Source organism: Ambystoma mexicanum, chromosome 1q, assembly GCF_040938575.1.
Source record: "Ambystoma mexicanum isolate Mex_15411 chromosome 1q, UKY_AmexF1_1, whole genome shotgun sequence".
In the NCBI taxonomy this organism is placed as follows: domain Eukaryota; kingdom Metazoa; phylum Chordata; class Amphibia; order Caudata; family Ambystomatidae; genus Ambystoma; species Ambystoma mexicanum.
This window is the reverse complement of record NC_090922.1, coordinates 1,122,845,781-1,122,868,954: the sequence shown is the minus strand read 5'-3', so window position 1 is coordinate 1,122,868,954 and position 23,174 is coordinate 1,122,845,781. Positions and strand designations below refer to the sequence as shown.

At 45.7% G+C, this 23,174-nt stretch overlaps 1 protein-coding gene across 3 annotated transcripts in view; it reads left to right on the top strand.

Moving 5' to 3' along the window:
* Positions 1-23,174, top strand: part of EEIG2 (EEIG family member 2) — an 847,845-nt gene that overhangs the window by 817,499 nt on the left and 7,172 nt on the right. For 2 of the 3 annotated variants that reach the window (XM_069641869.1, XM_069641870.1), the window contains one exon: positions 18,102-18,171. The exons of the other annotated variant lie outside the window; for it this stretch is intronic. In XM_069641869.1, the coding sequence (XP_069497970.1) occupies positions 18,102-18,171 (70 nt within the window). The remainder of the gene's footprint in view (positions 1-18,101; positions 18,172-23,174) is intronic. 3 annotated transcript variants of the gene reach the window in all.

Below are 23,174 nucleotides of genomic sequence, written 5' to 3'. Positions count from 1 at the left end.
CCCCTGGGTTTTTTTGTCTCTAGGTCTAAAATACATCTGGTTTCTAACTGTCGTAATGTTAATTCACGATTGCCTCCTCTAAGTGGTTTGGTGATGGTGTGTATACCAAAGAAGGTAAAACCCTCTAATTTGCCTCCATGTTGATTCTTAAAATGAAGGGCCATAGGGTAAGTCGGATTGGCATTCTTGATTGCCCTAATGTGCTGTAGCACCCTTAATTTAAGTTGTCCTTTGGTGCTACCGACATACCACCTGTTGCATGGGCAATTTAAAACATATACCACATATTCAGTTTCACAAGTGATTCTAGACACAATGTTAATGTTCTTTCCTAAAATTGGATGTAAATAACAACTGATGTTAACAGCATAGGTACATGCTTTACATTTAGAACATTTTTGGAAGCCCGGTCTCTTGATGTTCATCCAACTGGCTCCTGATTGGTTAAATAGAGGACTCATGAAGCTGGGTACAAGAGTATCTTTGAATGAAGGCGATCTACGGAATGTGATAACTTTAGGTGCCAGTAACTCGCCAAGATGTTCATCTAGTTTTAAAACATGCCAATGTTTTTGTATTACTTGGCAAATATTTTGGTCCCCGTTACCAAAAGTCAGAATCAAACGTGTGTCTGCATTGTCCGTGATCTTCGTTTGTACAGCATTAGAAACCAGTAGTAGGGAACGATCCATGTCCCTAGCTTAAAAATGCTCTTTCCAGTACTTTGATTGGATAGCCTCGATTTTTGAATCTCTGAGCCATCAGGGCACATTCGCTGTCAAAGATGTTGATATTAGAATAGTTTCTACGTATGCGTATAAATTCCCCATACGGAATGCTCCATTTTAAGGCTATGGGATGGCTGCTCTTTGCATGTAATGGAATGTTTGAGCTGGTTGGCTTTCTATATAGGCTGCTAATAAGTTCGCCATTGGCCACTGAAACTGCGATATCCAAGAACACTATATCCGTCTTGCTATGTCTTTCTGTGAATTGAAGGTTGAGCTCGTTAATATTTAATATCCTCACAAAGTCTAGCCATTCCTGATCGCTGCCATCCCAGATCACAAACAGATCATCAATGTAACGTAGCCACATTATTATTTTGTCTGTATGTTGGATGTTGCTCGATGCCAGACAACAAACTTCTCCCACCAGCCCATTGTCAACTTCGCATACGAGGGAGCAAACGTGGTGCCCATGGCGGTGCCTTGAAGCTGGATAAAGGACTCCCTATCAAACAAGAAACAGTTGTTGGTTAAGCAGAATCTAATCATCTCTATTATCATAATGCCATGTTGCATATAATTCATGGATCTGGTGTGCAAAAAATGCTTGCATGCTTTGAGACCATCAGAGTGTCGGATTGATGTATAGAGAGAGACCACATCTAGTGTTGTCAACAAGTAAGACGTTTCCCATGGGGTGCCTTCTATTCTACTCAAAAAATCTTTCGTATCCCTTAAATAAGAGGGCAGAGTAGTAACGAAAGTGATCAATGTTTCATCCACAAACCGTGATAGGTTTTCCAACAATGCCCCACATAGTGTAACAATTGGTCTGCCTGGGGCTCTGTTCAAGCTCTTGTGAACTTTAGGCAGAAAATAAATTGTTGGAATGGTGGGAAATTTGGGTTGTAGAAATGTACAAATGTCTTCGTCTAACAGGTCTCTCTCCTTCCAAGTCTGTAAAAGATTGGACAGTAACACACTCATGGCTTGGGAAGGATCACCTTGTAATTTCGCATAGCAATTTTTATCTGTTAGTTGTCTATGGGCCTCCTTAATATAGTCATTCCGATTCATCATGACTATATTAGTCCCCTTATCTGATGGTTTGATTATATACTCCGTCATTGCACCAAGTTGTTTCAATGTGCGTTGTTGTACTGGGGTTAGGTTTGTTCTCATAGGCTGCCGTTTCTTCCGGATCTTTTTAAGATCGTTGATTACCAGGTCCTGGAAAGCCTCAACATGGCCTCCTGGATTGAACATGGGGTTAAATTTAGATTTCATTTTTAATGCTGTTTTGCCTGGCCAACTGGTGTATATATATATATTTCTGAGGCTTGTGGAATCTGCTTAGATCACATGCTGTGCATAGGCCGACATCTAGTGGAAGCTGCGGAGTATTACAGTTTGTTTTTCGAAACTCGAAAATGGGCGTCGACCCAGGCGGGCCAGTAATACTATCCCTAGTGTGACGTCCACTGTACCCAAGATCCCTCACGCGTCTAGGATCCTCAGATTGTTTTTTTCCGCCATACTGGTCGGAAGCATCTTGCGGAGTTCCCTGGCCTTAGCCATACTTTTGCTAATTATTGAAGTAAAATTATTTATTGACATCCTTCCCCACCCCAACCTCGACACTCGACGACGGCTGGAGAAGACATCGACCGTCGGCTGCTGCACGACGGATCTGGGCCTCGGAAGGCCGCTGGCCTCGGCCCGGGCCTAGTAGGCCGCTGGCCTCGGCCCTGCAAGTAGGGAGAGTGGGGGGTGGTACATACTCTTCACTCTTGGTATATAGGTACACCTTATATATTTCCTACACTTACCAGCCCGCTGCCTCAAGGTGCGTATGGAGGGTACCCCTTTCCAATTCTGCCCCAAGTGCAACCGCAAATACCCTTGGGTCGACAGGCACGCCACGTGCAACCTCTGCTTGCCGAGGGACCACCCCGAAGCGAACTGCAGAGCGTGTAGTAGGTTTAAACCTAAAACACTTAAGGACCGTTCGACAAAGCGTTGGGCCCACCACGCCAGGCAGGCAGCCATGGCAGCGGAGGGCGCCTTCAGCAATGGCAGCGACGCCGTACTTTCGGACGGCGAGGGCATTACGGCGTCGAAAGACTGCCGAGCGCAGGTCCCCGACCTCGGAAGGTTGTCCGGCAGGGCGGCTATGGGGAAGACCCCCGGCGACGCAAGCGCTACACACCCTACACACACTAAACACACTAAGTCCAACCGAACCTCGACGATGTCGACTTCTCGGAAAGAGGCACGGATAGAACGGTCCGACTCGGTGTCCTCTGGGCGCTCTCGATCGAGATCGCCTCATGACGCAAGGCAATCATCCACTCTTGCCAAGAGTGCCTCGCTCCCTAGATTAACGGAAGTTCGATCGTCGGAAGACGAAGATGACTTCCACCCCCAGGCCGCGCTCCAAGAAACCGAGAGCGCAGTTAATACAAGCGAGGCCCCACGCTCGAAACAAGATACCTCTCCCGACCCTCGGCGCCAGGCGTCGAAAGTCTCTGGGGCCTCCAAGGGACAGGGAAAACATTTTTCCACGCACGGGGAGGGAGGGAAACAGCGGAAAGCTCAGCCTTCCACTCCTGTAGGACCATCCTTCCACCCCAAGCAGACAGATAAACATAAATCTACTGGGACATCAACATCCAGCAAGGGTACCCTTTATAAGTCCTCTAAGCTGCCTACTAAAGTCATACCCTGTTCCAAAGAATGGTCCAGTGAGGACATAGACAGGGTCATGTCAAGGATGTCTTCCTTAGCTGATTTTTATGACAAAAACCCAGAACATTTCCTTTCGTATGACCCTCAAGGGGCCACACCCTCAGGCTCCTCTGATCCTATCCCCCTAAGTAAAAAGACCCGAGTCGAAAGACCTGACCCCTTCGAGGTGCAGCCTTACTCTACTCCATACTCTACTCCACACCCCAGATTCCAAGGGAAACCTTTCCCTGAAGGGGACCAGGAGTTTACAATTATGGAGGAACGAACGGGTCGGAATACTATGCGGAGGATGAGGACCTGGAGGAGGTAGAAGATGAGCAGGAAATTTACAGAGTAGATTCCCCGGTAGAAAGCGAAGCCCCAGTTACCGACTCGCCAGTTGATAACCAACCCCTCCTTAATGAAGTTCTTGCTCGCGCAGCAGAACATTTTCACATCGACACACAGGGTGTACAGGAGGAAAGGGACTTCGCAGAAGAGTTGGTGGGAGAGAGGAGGCCGGTCGCTCAGACCATCCCGATCCTTAAATCCATCCAACGTAGAATAGCTCCATCCCTGGTGAATCCTAACCTCACCAGAGCCGTCAACCCCAGAGTCGAAAAACTTTTTCGGGCAGCCCAATCTGACCCTCTTTATATAAGAGGTCATCTTAAACCAGACTCCCTAGTGGTTACCAACACTCGGAAGAGGGCTGGGACACCCTTATCGTCGTCGGAAGCTCCTCCCGACAAGGAGAGCAAAAGACTGTATGGGTTTGGCAGGAAGGTAGCCTCAACGTCCGCCTACCAAGCAAGGATTGCAAACTCCACCACCCTGTTGGCAAGTTACAACTGCCATCAATGGGAAGAGGTCGCGGCGCTCATAGCCTCTGCTCCTGAACCGTTAAAGGGCCAGTTGGCTCGGATCTCGGCAGAAGGGAGAGCCGTGTCTGGTTGCATATTAAAAGCAACTTTCGACGCTGCAGACAACGCAGGAAGATTGATAGCAGAAGGTACTGTTATCAAAAGACATGCGTGGTTACGGCAGTCGGGGTTCAAAACAGAAACACAGGCTTCATTAATAGACAAGCCGGTGGAACCAGATCTATTGTTTGGGAAAGCGGTCGAAGATGCACTTAAGAATGCCAAGGACGAGTACGAGACTCTCAAATCCCTTGGCCAGCTTACCGACAAACCCCCGAACCAGAGGGGGAACAGTAATTTTCGTCGCCCACGTGGCCAAAATTCACAAAGAGGCAACTATGCCCAAGGACAGGGTACACAATGGAACAACAACCAGCAGTCTACCCAAAGTTACAGCAAGGGTAACGAGAGGTCGTGGAAGAGGCAGAGGCAGCCCCAACAAGGGAGGTGGCACGCCTCCGCCAAAGCAGTGACGCTCAGTTCAGGGTCCCTTCTCACGCAACCCCAGTAGGGGGACGCATTTCCAACTTCACCCAGGCTTGGGAGGGGATCACCTCAGACAGATGGGTGCTGTCAACAGTGTCCACAGGATATTGTATAGAATTACTGCAGCGTCCCCGGAACCACCCTCCACGACAAAGAATACACTCCTTAGAACATCAGAAGATCCTTCTCGAGGAGATCGCCATTCTGCTAGAAAAGGACGCGATAGAACTCGTCCCAGGACACCAGGTAAACAAGGGTATCTATTCAACTTACTTCCTTGTGCCAAAGAAAGATTTAACAATGCGCCCAGTACTGGACTTACGGCCTGCCAACAAGTATGTCAAGCCCCAAAGGTTTCGTATGACTACGCTACAAGAGGTAATCCCCCTCCTAAAAAAGGGGGATTACATGGCAACCTTGGATATGAAAGATGCTTATTTTCATATTTCCATGCTCCCAGCACACAGAAAATACTTGCGCTTCAAGGTAGACAGTCGCCACTACCAATTCAAGGTACTGCCCTTCGGGATAGCTTCAGCACCAAGGGTATTCACCAAGGTACTGGCGGTGGCAGCTGCACACCTACGCAGGGAGGCAATCCCAGTGTACCCTTATCTGGACGACTGGCTCATAACGGGGGAAACCCCAGGAATTTGCAGGTCAAACATTCAGAGGACTATCGACCTCCTCCACGAATTAGGCTTCTCCATCAACGAGAAGAAGTCAAGTCTGGTGCCAAGCACCTCAAAACAGTTCCTAGGAGCAATCCTAGATACTCAGAAAGGGTTGACCTTCCCTTCGGAAGAGAGAATCCGGAATATACTACTGCAAATTCAACATTATCAGTCAGGTCAACAAATAACGGTACGCAAAGCAATGCGGTTACTGGGCATGATGGCGTCATGCATTTACCTGGTCCCCCACGCGCGTCTGCGCATGCGTCCCATGCAGGAATGGTTGGCGAAACAGTGGTCTCAGGCAAGTGGTCAGTGGGACGATCAAGTGGTCGTTTCGCCAACACTCGTACAGAGCTTACACTGGTGGACAAGAGAAAATCTCGCAAGGGGAAAACCCTTTTACGATCCCGAAGTACAGGCAGTGGTGACTACAGATGCATGCCTGACTGGGTGGGGAGCTCATCATCTCCACCACACAGCTCAGGGTCTCTGGTCTCACTCAGTAGCCAAGAACCACATCAACCTGCCAGAGCTTCTGGCAGTATTCCGAGCGCTTCGGGCGTTCGAGCCCCATCTGCTAAACTTGTCGGTACAGATCCGGACGGACAGCACGACAGCCATGTTCTATCTGAACAAACAAGGAGGGACTCGTTCGCCAAATCTGTCCAAGCTTGCCCAGAAAATCTGGATATGGGCACTCAGACGGAACATCTTCCTGTCATCACAACATGTTCCAGGGGAGCTCAATTCCCTAGCGGATGCCCTAAGCAGAGACTCCCTCCCAGAAGAACACAAATGGGTCCTTCACAAAGATATCGTAGAAGATCTCTTCTCTCAGTGGGGTTTCCCCACTATAGACCTATTCGCCACAAGCGAAAACAAACAATGCCCAGGATTTGCATCCAGGTTCCCCCAGCCAGACTCCCAAGGGAACGCCCTGTGGATGAACTGGTCAGGGATGTTTGCGTACGCTTTTCCACCAACTCCTCTCATCAGGAAGGTGGTGTACAAGATGAACAAGGAATCGATGACGCTCATCCTAGTTGCTCCCATGTGGGCGAGACAACCATGGTTTCCACACCTACGCAGGATGGCGGTGTGCGAGCCCATCAAACTCCCAGCCTGGTACAACCTACTGTCCCAGCAACAAGGTCAAACAGTGCACCAGGAACCCAACTCTATGAACCTGGCAGCATGGCTCCTGAAGTCATAGAGTTTGGCCATCTCAATTTACCACAAAGGTGTATGGACATCCTAAAAGAATCCAGGAAACCAAACACAAGGCACTGTTACTTTGACAAGTGGAAGAGATTCGTTATTTGGTGCCAGAATAAACAAATCAACCCAGTTGATTGCACTCCTTCCAACGTTGTAACGTACATGCTCCACCTGCTGGACGCAGGTTTGGTTTTTAACTCTCTGAAAGTACACCTGGCAGCCCTCTCGGCTTACACCACATCCCATAACAAAGTATCGTGGTGGAAAGTACCAGTAGTTAAAGCCTTCATGGAAGGAGTAAAGAGACTTTACCCTCCTATTTCGAACCCACCGCCAGGTTGGGACCTCAACGTGGTGCTAGCTAAACTCATGGGCCCCCCTTTCGAACCCATGCATAAAAGTAGTCTCAAACACCTGACTTATAAAGCGGCCTTCTTAGTAGCCATTACCTCTATAAGAAGGGTCAGTGAAATTCAGGCTCTGTCAGTGCAGGATCCTTTCTTTACTATCCACAAAGACAAACTGGTTTTACGCACACACCCTAGGTTCTCACCTAAATTTATATCTAAGTTCCATGTAAACCAGTCCATCGAGCTTCCGGCTTTCTTCCAGAAACCCGCAAAGCTCAGCTGAGGTGAAACTACACACCCTTGATGTGCGTAGGGCGGTCCTCTACTATGTATATAAAACCAAACTGCTAAGGAAAACAGATCAACTGTTTGTCTCCGTAGCTACAGGCAGAGAGGGGGATCGCGTCTCTAAAGGCGCTATCTCGAAGTGGATTATCAACTGTATACAGCTGTGTTACTCTCTTTCTGAAAAGACTCTGCCTTTTACGCCAAGGGCCCATTCTACTAGAGGCATTGGGGCCACTCTGGCTTTCATTGCAAATGTTCCCCTCGACACCATTTGCAAAGCAGCTACTTGGAGCTCTATTCACACTTTTACTCAGCATTACTGCATTGACACTCATTCCAAGACAGATACACAAGTGGGACAAGCGGTTCTAAGACACCTGTTTGCTCATGACCCTTCTCACATCCCACCTCCTTCTTCTGGTACTGCTCGCTAATCTATGCACAGCATGTGATCTAAGCAGATTCCACAAGCCTCAGAAGGGATACATTACTCACCGTAATCGTATTTCTGATGCTTGTATCTGCTTAGATTCACATGCGACCCACCCTTCCTCCCCTCCGAGAGAAGGCGCATGATTGCTTGTAGTCTTACCTTTCTGTCTATCTGCTTGGATTATCTGTACTCACGCTACTCCTCATGCTTCCTCATGTCAGAAAAAATACAATCTGAGGATCCTAGACGCGTGAGGGATCTTGGGTACAGTGGACGTCACACTAGGGATAGTATTACTGGCACGCCTGTGTCGACGCCCATTTTCGAGTTTCGAAAAACAAACTGTAATACTCCGCAGCTTCCACTAGATGTCGGCCTATGCACAGCATGTGAATCTAAGCAGATACAAGCATCAGAAATACGATTACGGTGAGTAATGTATCCCATATATCATACGTGAACAAAAATACACTTAGATATATAAAAAGATAGGAAAAAAGGGCATCACCGTTAACAAGGCACAAGAAGACACCTTCATCTTGGCCACTACAACACTGCTTAGTCTCTCAGCAGGTAGGCGAAGAGATCACTTCTGCTAACAGGGTCTGAGGTGGAGCGATCTTCCTCTAAGCGAGACTTCATCACCCGGGGGTCCAAATTCGAACTAACTCTGCCACGCAATGCCCTCTCCTTTATGGAGGCATTTCCCCGCCCTTCTCAGTTGTCTGCCCTCAGCCGAAGAGCAGATCACAAGTCGAAGGGACAGAGGGTGGAAAAAAACAGTCAGAAGTGGAAAAACCCAGCGTGCCTCTCCTCGCATTCATTCCCAGAACCCCTTATCATGTACCTGCAGGATGCTCTGACTCTCTCTCCATATTCGTCCTTCAGTGGACAATACAATAACTATTCTCCACAGTGAGTCCACTCAGCAATAATATTTATGTGGCGGTGTGACCTTGCTTTGCTTTCGCTACTGAAATACTAATTTATTATCCGAGGCCTGCAGAGACGCAGACTTTTATTGCAGTGATGGGAGATGAGTGTCCAAAATGGCTGCGCACCGCCGCCATGTTATTTTAGCTCACATTTCGCACACGCATTACACCTTCACATCTACTTTCTATTAGAATGCCAAAACAATTTCTATGGAAAGAAAGATGTTAACCATACTTAAGAATAGTGCATCACACATCCAAGGTAAGTAAGAACTTGTGTAACTGTTCACTCTTAGAGTTAGTTACTAACCAACTCTTTTACAAGTAAGAAACTTTTAAACACTTATTTTCTTTTCTAGGCAAAAGGCCCAATCCCTTAAAAGTCTTCCATTATTCTTAGAGCATGCGTGTTCTCAGTGGCAGAAGGGGGGTCACTAGAATCTAGTGTCCCAACAGGCAGTTTCAGGATAGGTTCTTAAGTAGCAAAAGTCAGAGTTCCTTAGGAAGACTGGGCAAACAGGTGAGTACTTTATTTCTAAGTTAGAAGAGGGTCCAGGGGCTTCACAGAAGACACCCTAGCAGGATTCTAGCAGTGTGACTGGGCCTCCCCATCACAGAAAACACCCCACAGCTACACAGAAATCCTAACAGACTTAAGGTAAGTACATAACCAAGTCAACACAGTATCTCAGCATTGAAGATTTTGCAGCAGGAGGAATTCGGGATCTGCAGTCAAATACCCGGTCAGTGGATTCCTTGTTGTGGTGACTGAAAACAAGACCTCAGAAGGAACTTTGCAGCTGAGATCAATGAAGAAGGCTCTAGGCAAGGTTTTCCTCTCAGCTGAATGCAGTTTTGAGGATTTGGCGCCTTTTCAAGGAATAAAACGGAAAAGGGAGAGTCAATAGCTACCCCTGTTCAAACGTGTAGATGGAGTAGGCTTACAAGAGGCAGGGAGCTAGTTTGTAGATACTAGCCATTGAGGGTCACAAAAAGGTTAGAATATGATTACATTTATTCATAGGTTCAGACATACATCTAAAAATGGTAGGTTCACAGCAGAAAAAACAACAAAACGAAAAATCACATATGAGCCTTATTTGGCTTACAATGGAAAGAAAAATAGGTAACAAACTGTTATTGCATCACAGTTCGGTAAGTGAGGATTAGTAGCATATATATAATGTGGATTTCAAATACCACAGTTAGACTGGTAGTATGTTATTGTGGTCGACACATATTTATGTAGGTGTTTCTGGTTCGGGATGAAGTCAGCATTCACTGAGTGGAAATGTTCACAGATGAAGGGTCCGAACTGTCATTAGGACGTGGTTTGGGCTCGTGAACGCCTATGGAGGAAAGTGACACATAGGAGGAGGTGTCAGAGAAAAATGTGACCACACAGAGTGTTCCGTGTATGAGGAACTGCGCTCTAAAAAGCCAACCTGTTTTCTATCAACGGTTGAACACAAAGTGATTTCAGGGAAGCACGAAAATGGTGCTGGCGTCCTTGGCAAGGAATCTACAGGAGAAGGGGTAGCAATGAGTTACCTAAATAATATGAGATATCATACATAATTTATTAATAGTAGTATGGAGAATACCTTTTTGTAGGTATGTATTCCAGTGATGGTGCTGGAACTTGTTCACGGGAGAGAGTTGCCGTGTTGTTTGAGGCTTTGTCAAGTTAGAAAAATAGCCAAGGTCGCTCTAACGCTCACCTGATTCCCACGGAGGCGCTGGTCTAGGCAGGAAGGAGTCTGTGACTCGAAAAGTGATGTGCAGGACTCGATTGGCTTCTGGGGCTGAGCCTCTTCGCACTGTGTGTCGAACTCGAAGGGTGAGATTTCTGCAGATGGAAGAATATATGGGGTTAAAGATCTGGGCAATTGAGTGTTCTCTCTCTCTCTCTCTCTCTCTCTCTCTCTCTCTCTCTCTCTCTCTCTCTCTCTCTCTCTCTCTCTCTCTCTCTCTCCTAGCTTCTCCGTAGAGCCCCCATGTTAACGTGCTCACCTTAGATAGGTGAATGCTGGGCTCTCCATCTGCGTCTGGTGCAGGGTGCCGTTGCCAGTTCCTTCACTGGGTGAAACATAGGCCTCTTAACATCAGAGGATCGCAACCGCCGTTAACAGCACGAGCGGTGAGTTTCCGGACACCTTTTAGTCCATATAGTCTTTAGGTGCGTGGACACGTAAGTATTGAACAGGGCTCGGAATAATGCTTTGTTCTATTTGTTTTGCAGGGCTCTAGCGTTAGAAGATGGTATGAAGAGAGCCAAAGCTGGAGCCAGAGCCTTGGAAAGAAGCGCTTGGAAATGAGTGAGTATATGCAAGCGCTTTAACTGTCTCTTTCCTTCACAGCTGTGAGTTCGTGCTGAAGAGGTGATGAAAACGCCGGAGTAGTTGCAGGCCCTCTATCGTGGAGAGCGCGATGGGCGTAAGTAAATACCTGTCTAATGTCTCTTCTTTTGTCTTTCAGATGCTGTGTTGAAAACATCCGGAATTTGCGGATTGCCGGTGAGTAATAACTATGCTTTTGTCTCCATAGGCGGAGGTGCAGCGTGAAGAAATGGTCGCTGCCGATGGACCAGGTAAGGAATGCGTTGCATGTGAAGTCGTCGTGCTAACCTGTTGTTTCTTGTCTTTTACAGGCGCTGCTGAAGACTGGATACTGGAATGGTAAGTATTGTTCTTGCAGGTACCGGATCGGAAGAAGAAAAGCTGGAACAGACTCGGTGAGCGTTCTGCTGCAGATGCAGAATAACGCGAAGCACGCTTCATCAATCGGGTGTGGTTTAAATAGCCTAGGAGTGATGAGGCGTCTTCCTCCACGGCCCCGCCTAGGTAAGAAAAGAGTTCCTGTTCCAGAAGAGTTCCAGTGTTGTATCCAGGCGTGGAGCTTGCCCCACCCAGGTAAGAAAATAGTTCCGGCTTACAGAGGATTCCTATGTAGCTGGTAAGTAAGCAGCATGGTCTGCTGCAGGTAAGTCCACCCAAGCATCTTCACATATAGTATGAGCCCGGCGCTTCCAGTGCCGGGACCGATGGCTTTGATGAGCCTGGCGCCAGGACAAGGTCAAAAAGGTCCCAGTAGGGACCGGCTGGTGCCTAGGCTTAGGATTAGGGGCCTGCTTCCAAGGACATTGGGCTGGTCCTGGCTCCTTGGAAGCAGTGATCATGACAGTCGCTGTGTAAGGAAGCAGTCAAGGAAATCAGTTTTCCGTTGGTAATTAAAGAGTGGATTCTATCGTGAAAGTGCCTGCAGATTATTGCGTGGAGAGAATGGCTTTAGGTTGTGCTGGTATATGTATGGTGTTGGACTGGAGTGAAGCTTTTGAGATGCGTGGATGACTTTAAGGCAGAAAAATTGAGGGAAAACACTGGACGGTGCGCCATGGATCATACTTAATAGAGAAATCATTTTTTGTTGCACGGTATACATAGTTTCGTTTGTTTGTGCATTTTAAGCATGCAAGTCCCTAAAAGGGTAATGACAAGGTGAGAGGACTCATAGTTGGCACGGCAAGGTTCATGCTAAATAGGATTGTGCTCGACTGGCAAAAGTACATGGCTATAGTAGCATTTAGTTGTGCAATTGAGCATGCAAGTGCCTTAAATAAGTAATGCCAGGGTGATGTAACAATTTAAAGTCAGATGTTACTGCAATGTGCACAAAGTGTACGGGTGGCGCGTTAGAAAGTTCAAATTAACGTTAGGCAGAGGCAGCACATGTTTCATGGAACATGAGGTTGTGGATCAATTCCGGGTAGTGGCTGGCCTTTCTATGTTTCTTACCTGAAAAAGCCGGAGAAGGATTCCTAACAACGTCTTGCGATGAGGCAGAGAGCTGTATTCAGGCTTGGTAGGTGAGCCTGGGAAATACGCTCACTCTGGGACTGGCGCATGCGCAATGAGGATCCGCCTGGGACCCTAGCCAGGTGCGCGGCTGCGCGTTTGAGTTAGTGGCCATGCGCGATAGGATATTAGTGAAGGACACTAGTTCTGTTAATTTCTTCATATGTATGTACGCTCTTAATAGGTACACAAGAGCGTAAATAGGGTGCTAAACGATGTGGATGCGTGTCTGAAGGAAGGAAGGTAACACCTGCCTGTATTAATCATGCAATCATAAATGTTGGAGCATAAACAACTGGTTTTCCAAATGATTTCATAGTTTTGCATACACGCAGAAGAAACATAATTGAAAAAAACTTTTACAGTGTATTGAGTATCAAGTGGCTTGATCTGAAGACTAAAAACACCAAAAAAACAACATATATTGCATTTGAACAAGATTTAGGTGATCGAAGTGTAATAGACTCATGCAGACAGCGTGTAGTTATGTTTTTGACGATTCAATGGTGTAGTAACACTTTTTAGTAGGTGACATGGTGTAAACAGAATGTGGATACATATTATGTGACATTTTGGTGGTACAGTGTCAGTGGATCTAGGACAAAACTCCCTCCTTAATGGGTTTCTAGCTGGTGGAAGTCAGGGGGAGGGTGGTTATCTGAATAAGCATTACAGCTGGTGTACTGAGTAAAGTCACATACGTAAGTAGGAGCACCATGAAGGGCAGAAGGTATCAGAGGAGATAGTATTGGATGGAAATTATTTGAAGAATAGATTCCATTCAATTGCTACATTGAGGCCCTGTTTGACCGAATTAAGTCGAAAAATCCATTGTTGCTCTACTTTACGAAGTGAGAGGTCTCTGTACCACCTCTGAAAGGGTTTCTGGCTGTTTGTAAGACAAACCAAAAGATGTCATTGTGGGTGTGGTGTTTCTCTTGGAAATGTGACACCATTGGCTTGTCTGGAATGGCATTTTTGCTGCACGAGCGATGTTTGCATATGCGCTGTCTTACTTCTCTCTTGCATTTTCCGATGTATAACAGTTTGCAAGGGCATTGGATTGCATACACTGTCCATTTACTTTTACAATTGGTGAAGGATTCGAAATTCCAGTTCTTTCCGTTGAGATCAATGGATTTCATGTTTTTCGTCTGACAACAGACTGAGCATGATCTGCATTTGTAGTGACCTTGAACAGGTGGTAAATTCCACAGGGTGCTTTGATGTTCTGTGGTCCTGGTCGTTTCTGTGTAAATGTTGACCAGCTGATCTTTGAGATTCCTGCTTTGTTTGAATGCAAAACGGGGTTTGGTTGGTTTAAAAGAATCTGTGTGAAGGATGTTCCAATGTTTTAGAATGGTCTTCTTTATTTGATTGCTTAGTGGTGAAAAAGTGGTAACACAGGTCATTTTGTCTCTGCAAAGCTCTCGTGTGGTAGGGCCGAGGCACGATTCTCTGCGTCTGTTTTTGGCTCGTTTTCTGGCTCGACGAATGATGTGGCTTGGGTAGCCTCTTTCTTTTAGTCTTGTCGAGAGGTCTCTGCTCGATGTTTCAAAATCTTCTCGTCTGGTGCAGTTACGCCTCAGGCATAGAAATTGACCAAAAAGTAGGTTTTCCTTCAGACTTGCCGGATGAAAACTGTGGAACTCCAAAAGGGTGTTTTTTGCAGTTGTTTTCCGATAGAGGGTGGTTGCTAGAGTGTTGGTAGTGGTTTTATAGACAGTGAGGTCTAGGAAAGGGATGGAGTGTTTGTCTGACTGGATTGTGAACTTGATGCAAGAATCTTTGTTACAAAAAAGAAGGCCTTTTTAGCCCCCATATTCCTTTAGCCTTTTCAAGGTGCACAGAAAAAGACAGAAAATCGCAGTTGAATTCTCGTCGTTACAAAGGTTCAACACTCTGAGGGCACTTTTCGTACTCGATTCGTGTCTCTGGAGATCCACCAGGATGCCCACAAAGTTTCAGCGAGATTCGGAAGACCGTGCACCGCACAGTGGCTCGAGGTCCCAGGGTATTTGGGTATTGCAGCAACACAAGGTCGCAGCAACACGTGGGATGGGTCATCGTTTTCGGAATCCCCAGGTCGATTGGAAGGAGGGGCTACAGCCCGCTCCAGTTACACAGCAGACTCTCCGGTCACTGGAAATCGTTTCATCCGCTTTTCCTTCATCATCCTCTTTGGTTTCGGTTCCAGTGGTCGATTTGTCTTCAGCTTCCAGGTTCCAGCTTCGCAGGTTCGCAGTATTTAACAGGAACTACAGCACAACTTCTGCATTCTCTTCCTGCATTTTACAGGAAAGGCTGGTCTGGTTGTCCAATCAGGACAGCCAGCCCCTCACTGGGATTTGTCCCCATTCGGGCAAGGAGGAAGACAAATGGCTGTGGAGTTTTAGACTCCTGCCTCGTTTCCTGCCCTGACAGACAGACTGGAGCCTGGGTGGGGAGTGCAGGGGGCTCCCGCCGAAGATAAAAATCACACAAAGGAATTTCCCTCCCCGGATGTCGGTGGAAGGAGCAAGAAAGTACAAGAAACACTAAAATGGCAAAAAAAAAGAAGACCGGGGCCATTTTGGTGAAACCCACAGCCCGCGGTAAAGATACACCAAATTAATACAAGGAATCACTGCCACCAGCCATTGAAGGTAAGCTTGTCCCTGTAACAGAATTGTTACAGTTTTAGTGTGAAAGGGGATACATTGTATCTCCCCAGCACTCCACATAAGGTGGGGTGTGCTGGCTTCACAGAATAAAATGTAAAAGGGATCCAAAGATCCTTTCTACCCTTGGGAACTGTAGTTCTCTCAAGGTTAGCAAAAGAAAGTTAAAGGGGGCGCCTCTAGGGAAAGCCAGCACCAACAGGCACGTATTGCTAATAGGTTGTTAAAGAGGATAACTTTAAAAAGACACTATGGAGAGTTAAAAAAATGACACCCATAAAAAGAGTAAATGATTCTGTGAGTGTGGAAAGTTTCCCACTCCCAGAAGTATTAAGGAAAAATATCCTACTAGTAAAGCAAAAGGTTCTGGGGTTGACCCAGGTCAGGAAGATTTACCAGTTCTGCGAAAATCTTACCTAACAGGCCTACTTGTAATCCCTTGATGGTGGAATCATTTTGGGTCCACTGGGCTAGGTGTATCAAGGCAAACAGGGAGCGGGGGGGCAGCCCTGCCTCATCCCGCAGGTCAATGGGGTAGGAGTTGTTAGGCCTTGTTGACCCACAGGGTGGTTTTTGGTGTGCGATAATTGGCCAAGACCATTTTACAGAAGCTTTGCCTGAAGTGAAAAGCCTCAAAGGTCATGCGTAGGAAGACCCATTGTCATATGCTTTGGAGGCGTCCAGGGCCAGTAATGCCATTTTGCGTTGGTCAGAGGCTATCTCTACTAGATTCAGGGCTCGCTTAATGTTATCCCCCGTTCATCTACCCCCTATGAATCCAGTTTGGTCTGGGTCAATCAGCTTGGGCAGAATTGTTGATAGTGGATAGGCTAGGACCTTCAAGTATATGTTGGCATCTGTGTTGAGCAAGGAGATGGGTCTGTAGGAGGTACAGTCCTTGGGGTCTTTATCAGGTTTCAGCAAGAGGATGGTCAAGGAGTTCAGCATTGACAGTGTTATAGAGCATGACAGACGAAAGAAGTTAAATAGCTCGGTGAGGGGGGCCAGGAGTTGTAGTCTGAACAGCTTGTAGAACCTGGTTGTGAATCCGTCAGGGCCGGGTGCCCTGGTTTTTAAGTACTTATTAACCGAGTCCACTTCTTCAGAGGCGATTGGGTCTTCCTGGGCTTCCCTGTCTGCCTCTGTAAGGTGAGCTAAGGCCACCTCTTCAATGTATTGCGTTTGTTCCCTTGCGTTATGAGGAGATGATGACATAGTATCCGTTACATGGGTGGCAGCTCACTGTAGTTTGGTCTCTTCTGAGCAATGAATCTTGCCCTGTGGGTCTCGTAGGCCTGCAATTAAGTTCCCCTGCTTCAATTCGACTAGTTTTGCTACCAGGAATGTGCTTGCTTTATTTTTGGCCTAGTAGCTTTGTTTGGACTTGGATAGGGAGTGGGCTGTTTCCTAGGCATAGTGACCTTCCAATTTATTTCGGGCGATCTGTAATGCCTTGTGGGCCTTGGGTGACCAGCCCATTTTATATTCGAGTTGGAGATGTGGGTGGATCCCCAGTTGAATTGGCGCTGGATGAGGCAAGTGCCTCGGTCAAATAAGCACTTCTGACAACAAAGTTTTCATGTTCTTGATTTTTAATGGTTTTCTTAATCAGCAAAAGTGGGTCTGCATGTGTACAGTATGGCTCACGGCGATCATCCAAAGGATCGCCGTAAGCCATACTGTACACAGCGGCCCCGATGGGCCCTACAGATGCTAACCAGCACCTTATTCAAGGAGACCACTCAGCTTCTTTCTCTTCGGCCTTGATAAAGACCCGTGGTCGAAACACATGTTGGCTTTTCGCTCAATTGCCTGACATCCAGGCACACATTTGCTGATTAAGGATCCTTTTTTACATCTTAGCACTCATATATCTCCCACCCAGAGCACAGCTGAAGACATATGGGAGACTGGGGTATACACCCTGGCTCCTTGCACATTCCCTTTCCTCTAAGGGTCTTCAGCTCTGAGCAGGGGAATTGTGAATCTTTTTCTATCGCACAGATTTTCTGCCTCCCACCCAAAGCTCTTCAGAAGGCACCTGGCAGGCAGTGGCCCACGCCTGAGAGTAGAAAGTGGATTCTCCCTACTGCCGAAGGCTTGGTCTACACCACCCTCTAATAAACAATAGGAGCCCTTGAAAGTTATCCAGTGGATAGTTTTTGACATGCATTGGTCCACAAGATATGTTGGCAACCCCTGCATATTTGGGGGTGTACCTGGGCAAAGGAAGTTTGCAGCTAGGCATATAAAGGCTGTGAATTGGCATACAATGATTGTCTGGCCAGTACCTTGGAATGTGAAGCTCTACCTCACCCTGTGATAAATGGGCTTTTACCCGTGAGCTTGAACTTGGCAAATGGGTGTAGATGGGCATATTTGCCAACACCTGGCCTATGATTGCTTTCCCTGTGCTTAAGATATTATTCTGGGCTGTATGAGACTGTGGCCATGTAAAGACTACCAAGGCTTGCAAGACTGTATGTGTGCATTTGAAGATATGCCTGTTATTATATGGCACATCCTGTACATGTGGGACTGTCCCTGAGCTTGTGACTCGTATTAGGTCAGATTATCACAGAGAATGTTTTACATTTTGCATTGCTGGCTAGGAAGTGGGCATTAGAGCAAAGTGCTGAAGTAATCGATCTAAATAACATAACAAATGCACTTTTTTAGTCAACATTTCAAACTGATAGCGTTTAAGTTGTACCACCACATTCAAACGATGATTCATGCAGTGCCAATCATGGAACAAAAAAATACAAATGTCCACTGAATTAATTTAACCCCAGTTGTTTGTGGATCTTTTGACTTTCCAGAGGAAGGATTGCGTTTGTTTGTCGGACCTGGTGGAAGTACAGCCCTTGGAAGCCATCATTTACCAAACAGGTATGTTTAAACAATGCTTAGGAAAGCAATATTTATGGTTTACATTTTTGAAAGGGGATTGTTTTCCTTTTTGGATCATGTTTGAAAAAAGACATTTTCATAAATTCAACAAATGAAGCAGTTGAGTTTCTTTCAAATCAAAACACACAATAAAGAAAATAACTTCAACTAGATCTTAGTGATTTTTAGGTAACCCAATCTGGGACATTTATAAGTGGTTCATTTGGGATAGGTTATGTGTTGCAATACAGGGGAGCCTATTTCTTTAAATGTTTGCTGCTATTTGACCAGCAAGCCTCAGAGGTGCATCAAGGATAGCATGTTCCAGCGCTCTGGAGCTTATCGAAAGTAGTCACTATGCATGTGAAACTGGAATCAACATTTGACCCATTATCTTTAATTCAGAGTAGACAAACACTCAGGTCTCTGCTCTCATACCCACTTGGAGAAAAGCAACAGTTGAGGATAAAATCCAATGTATTATTCATAGATGGTAGCTTGGGTCACGTTAATTATTGTGCGAGAATGATTGTCAGAAAATACTAGCTCTGCGTCTTTAGCTCAACAATACTCCTGCAATATCTAGATGCTTTACATGGTTTGTACGCACCCGAAAGACTTGGAGTTACTCATTTTTTTAAACTTCAAAAGGATGAGGTTTGTTCAGCCCACTGAGAGTCAAACATGTAACCTGCAGATCATACAGAGATCTTTACAGCAGCTGCAATAATATTCTGTGCTATATTGATGTTGAGAAATTATTTTGACCGACCTAGATCATCTAAGGTTTCTCTTAGATTGTGAGTAATTACCTTTTGATCTTGCTGAAACCGATATCTATCAATATTGTTGTTTGTGCCCAAAGACTCAGAGAGCTGGAAGTGTTGCTTGATTGTTCCTGCAGAGAGAGAGAGAGAGAGAGAGAGAGAGAGAGAGAGAGAGAGAGACGGACAGACAGACAGACAGACAATATGAATACATATATTTCTGAGGCTTGTGGATCTGCTTAGCATCACATGCTTTCTATAGGCCGACACCGACGTTGGTGCAGAGTACTACATGACCTGTTTTCGAACTCGAAAAGGGACGTCAATAGGGCGTGTTTGTAATATGATCCCTAACTAGATGTACACTGTACCTATGGTCCTTCATGCGTCAAGGTCCCAGATTGTTTTATTTTGCCATTGTTGTTTGTATTTCGCGGGGTTCCTCGCTGTTTTTATAGTAAGGGCACACGTATGAAAGATACAGAAGATGCTGACGCCCAAACCAAAATGCCCTATACATTCTGCTCACGCTTCAACGCATCTGTCAAAGTGGCAAATCGGCAGTGGAACCTAGCCCTTCAGAAGGCTGCTTGTCCGCCCAAAAACCTCTGCGCCCGTTGCTTGTCCTTCAGCGTATGTTCCAAAGGACAAACATACGCCGACAATAAAGGGTTCCGTGCACTATATTCCTTCATATGCACCCTTTTAGGCACAGCCGTCAAAACAGCTGTTGAAACAGATTGTTTAGAGGATTACAGGCACACAGGGCTCAGGGTACACAGGATCTACCTCTCCCTTGTCACAGGTACTACAGGAGATGTCTTCTTTAACTCACCAAACAAGTGCACTAGTGAGTGCTGTTTGGCTGGAGGACTCTATCTTGGACGATTGTGATAATTTGCAACTGAGGTATGAACTCTCTCTGAAGATCCCCTGGAAACCAGCTGGACTAAAGAACCATCTTTATCTTTAACTGGAACTTAATATATTTCTTTTAATTTTAGTGAACTGTTCGTAAAGCATTGGAATTACTGCTTTAAATCTGGCCATGCCCCCCACAGGAAACAATTAAAAAAAGCAGGGTACGCGCACCACCTCGCACGCACCAAACGAGTGCACCAGTGAGTGCTGTTTGCAGGGTGCGTGGGCGAAATCATTATAATCTAGTTACTGTGCCAGTGGTGGTTATGTTTTCTGAATGTTACAATCTGCTGTACCACGCCTGATTCATAAGTGTTTATTGTGGTGGAAACATGCCTGCCACTAGGAGAAGATACCAATTTAGGAGTAACGTAAATGTGAAAAAAAATTTAATGATATTTTGATGGAAAAAATATGCTAATTAAAAGAGGCTTTATCCACTTAACGAGGCATGGCAGTAGGGGTAGTGTAAACAGTGTGGGATAAGTGAGGGGAGCCTATTAAGGCTCAGGATAAAATTACAACATACCTAAAACCGGTGTGTAAATTAAATATTCCCACTATAACCACTAGTGTAATTGTGCATGCCGACAATCAACTGCAAAATGAGGCAGATCACTCAGAGTTTGATCCATTTGATAAAAACTCTTTCCTTAATATGTGTTTAAAGCTACACCCTGTTCCACCACACTAATCCATCCCAGATACTTTAGAAATCATTCAATCTATCCTAGTTGACATTGCTTGAAAAGAATTTGGAAAGAAAACCAGACCTGATGGTAATTGCAAATGCGGTGGCTTGACCTCCCCCAAATAACGATTGTTTCTTTAGTTCATCGGTCTCTTCATTTCTAGAGCCTATTCAAGAGCCAGAACAAATGAAAATCCTGAAGGCCCTCTTCACAATGTCATATGATCTCAAAAGAAAAACAAATAATTAAAGAGGGTCTTACCAAATTAGTGGACGTTGTCCTGAATTTTGCCAAATATTTGCCACTGCCATTGAATGAGGATGTGGGAAAGGAACCTACCGACTTCTCCTTTGTAACAGTCACTTGACCCAAATTCGTCATTAACTTTTCATGATGATGATAATGTCTCTTCCAATGGTGTGACGGCTTCATCTCCAATTCTTCTTAAGGAGTCATTGCTTGTAAAGGAGAGAAATATAGCTTCAAGGAAACGGAAATATAAGAGGAACAACACTAAAAAGGGTAGACGAAAACAAATCCGCAAAGCTCCCCTATCGCTTGCTACCACTAACACTGGAATAATTGATTGGAGAGCAATATTAATATAAGCAAGTCGGTGAAAAGGAACAACAACATCATTAACTAAAACAAGGGTGTGGGCCCTAAACAGGGCTCCATTAATGCATGGTTCAATACTAATGAGGAGAATAAAGCCCTTGTTAATAAAATCACTTTTGCCCAGAGTGAGAACATGCAAAATGAATACATACCTATTTGGGAAATAGAGGATGGTATAGGGGTAAGCCAAGAAGAAATAGAAGTTTTTCTTTTTTTTCTTTTTTTAAACAGTATATTATTGGTTTCACAATTATACGAACACCACCATTCACTAGTTTACATCACAGAGAGAATGGATTAAAGATTCCAGATAACCGCCAAACAAACACCTCGCACTGTCCTTTCCTCTCCATGCGGCACCTGTGAAATCAACATAAACCATTATTAGAGAAATGTCTCTTGTCAACCCGCATTGACCATTGGTTGCCTTTCTGTGTTGGCAGTATCAAATGTCTTTCCCCACCCCCCACTCCCCAACCCTCTAAAAACACAACCGGGTAAGAACTGAAGTCACACTGTTGATCGTTGTTGATATCAACAGATCCCAATACTTTTTCAAACCTTGCAAGGAGTTGTCTTTATGATAATTTCTGATACTTCATGCTCTACTTGCCACCCTAAATGATTCAGAAGAATAAGTGTCCCCTATAGCTTTTAGTATTCCATTTGAGGAAACCTTTCATTAACCTCTGCCCCACTTGGTTCTGTGCCTTCTTGTGCTCAGCATAGTATTCTAAAAAGGGAAACCAAACCATGTTTATGTGGGAGTGAGATTCCAAGAGGGCTGCCATCATACTCTCCATTTGGTATATGATGTGTGCTTTTATGAGTCACTCTCCTCTCGTTGGTAGCGTGCTGCTTTTCCATTTGACATTTAGACACACTCTTGCTGCCAAGAACACATTTCTAGGCATGTGTGAGAGAATGGTATGTGTTGCCTCTGCCTCCATCTCTATTACAAACAAAACCAATAATGGGGATAGGTGTCTATGAATACCATAAATAATCCTGTATCCAACTCTGGGTCTCTTTGCAGTACGTCTGCACACTTGCACAACTCCACCACTGATGCCAATAATCACTCACCTCCCCACAACCCCTCCAACAGTACGGCGTTACCCCAGGAAATCATTGTGGAGTCAGGTTTTCCCATCCACAGCCTTTCATTGTGTGTGGATATAGATGTGTTCCATAATGCTCTATATAATACTGCCCGTGTATCTAGTTGGTTTTTCAGCCCTAGCTCTTCCTCCTACTTAGTTTGAGTGCGTGGTTGCGGCAGGTGGCCTCTGGAGAGTAGTGGATTGTGTAGTCGAGCTAACAACTCTCTCGTGCCCCGACGTTCACTCAAAGCGCACTCGAACGCAGTGAGCGGTCTTCGAACCAGAGTCAAACCAGAGTCCCCCAGCACGGGTCTCGCAATACACTCTTCAATTGCAGTGCTGCCTCGAATTCCTCTTTTGGCATATAGGAAGCTTCCTTCCACATTTGCCCTGCCCTCACCAAACCCCCCTCATATTGGGGTTGAAAGTGGCGGACATCTATTAATCGATCCCTTATTGGGGGAGCCCATATACAACTGAAAGGGAATGGCCAAGATGTGACTCCATTCATGGTTTGTGTAGGGCGCCAAAGAGAGTACAATACCACTAAGACTGGGTGTTTGCGGATCCTACGTGGCATGGTCTGATAACCATTCGCCCAAGGTTACCGTTGTGAATATCTCATTCTCCAGGCCTACCCATTGATTCTCTACATTTTCCCACAAATGGTCTGCAAGGTTGCGAAATTGGGAAGCTCTGTCTGCCCACAAATATGCTAGCAGGGATTGATTAACCTCTGCCTGGAATACTTCTGGGATAATTACTGGGAGCGATTGAAAGAGAAATAAGAATCTGGGAAGTATATACATTTTAATTGAGGTGTCCAGGATAGCGCCATTTTGGACCATCTCGCTTAAGTCTAATTTAATGTCATTCCACAGGGGTGTATAGTTTGCGTTAAA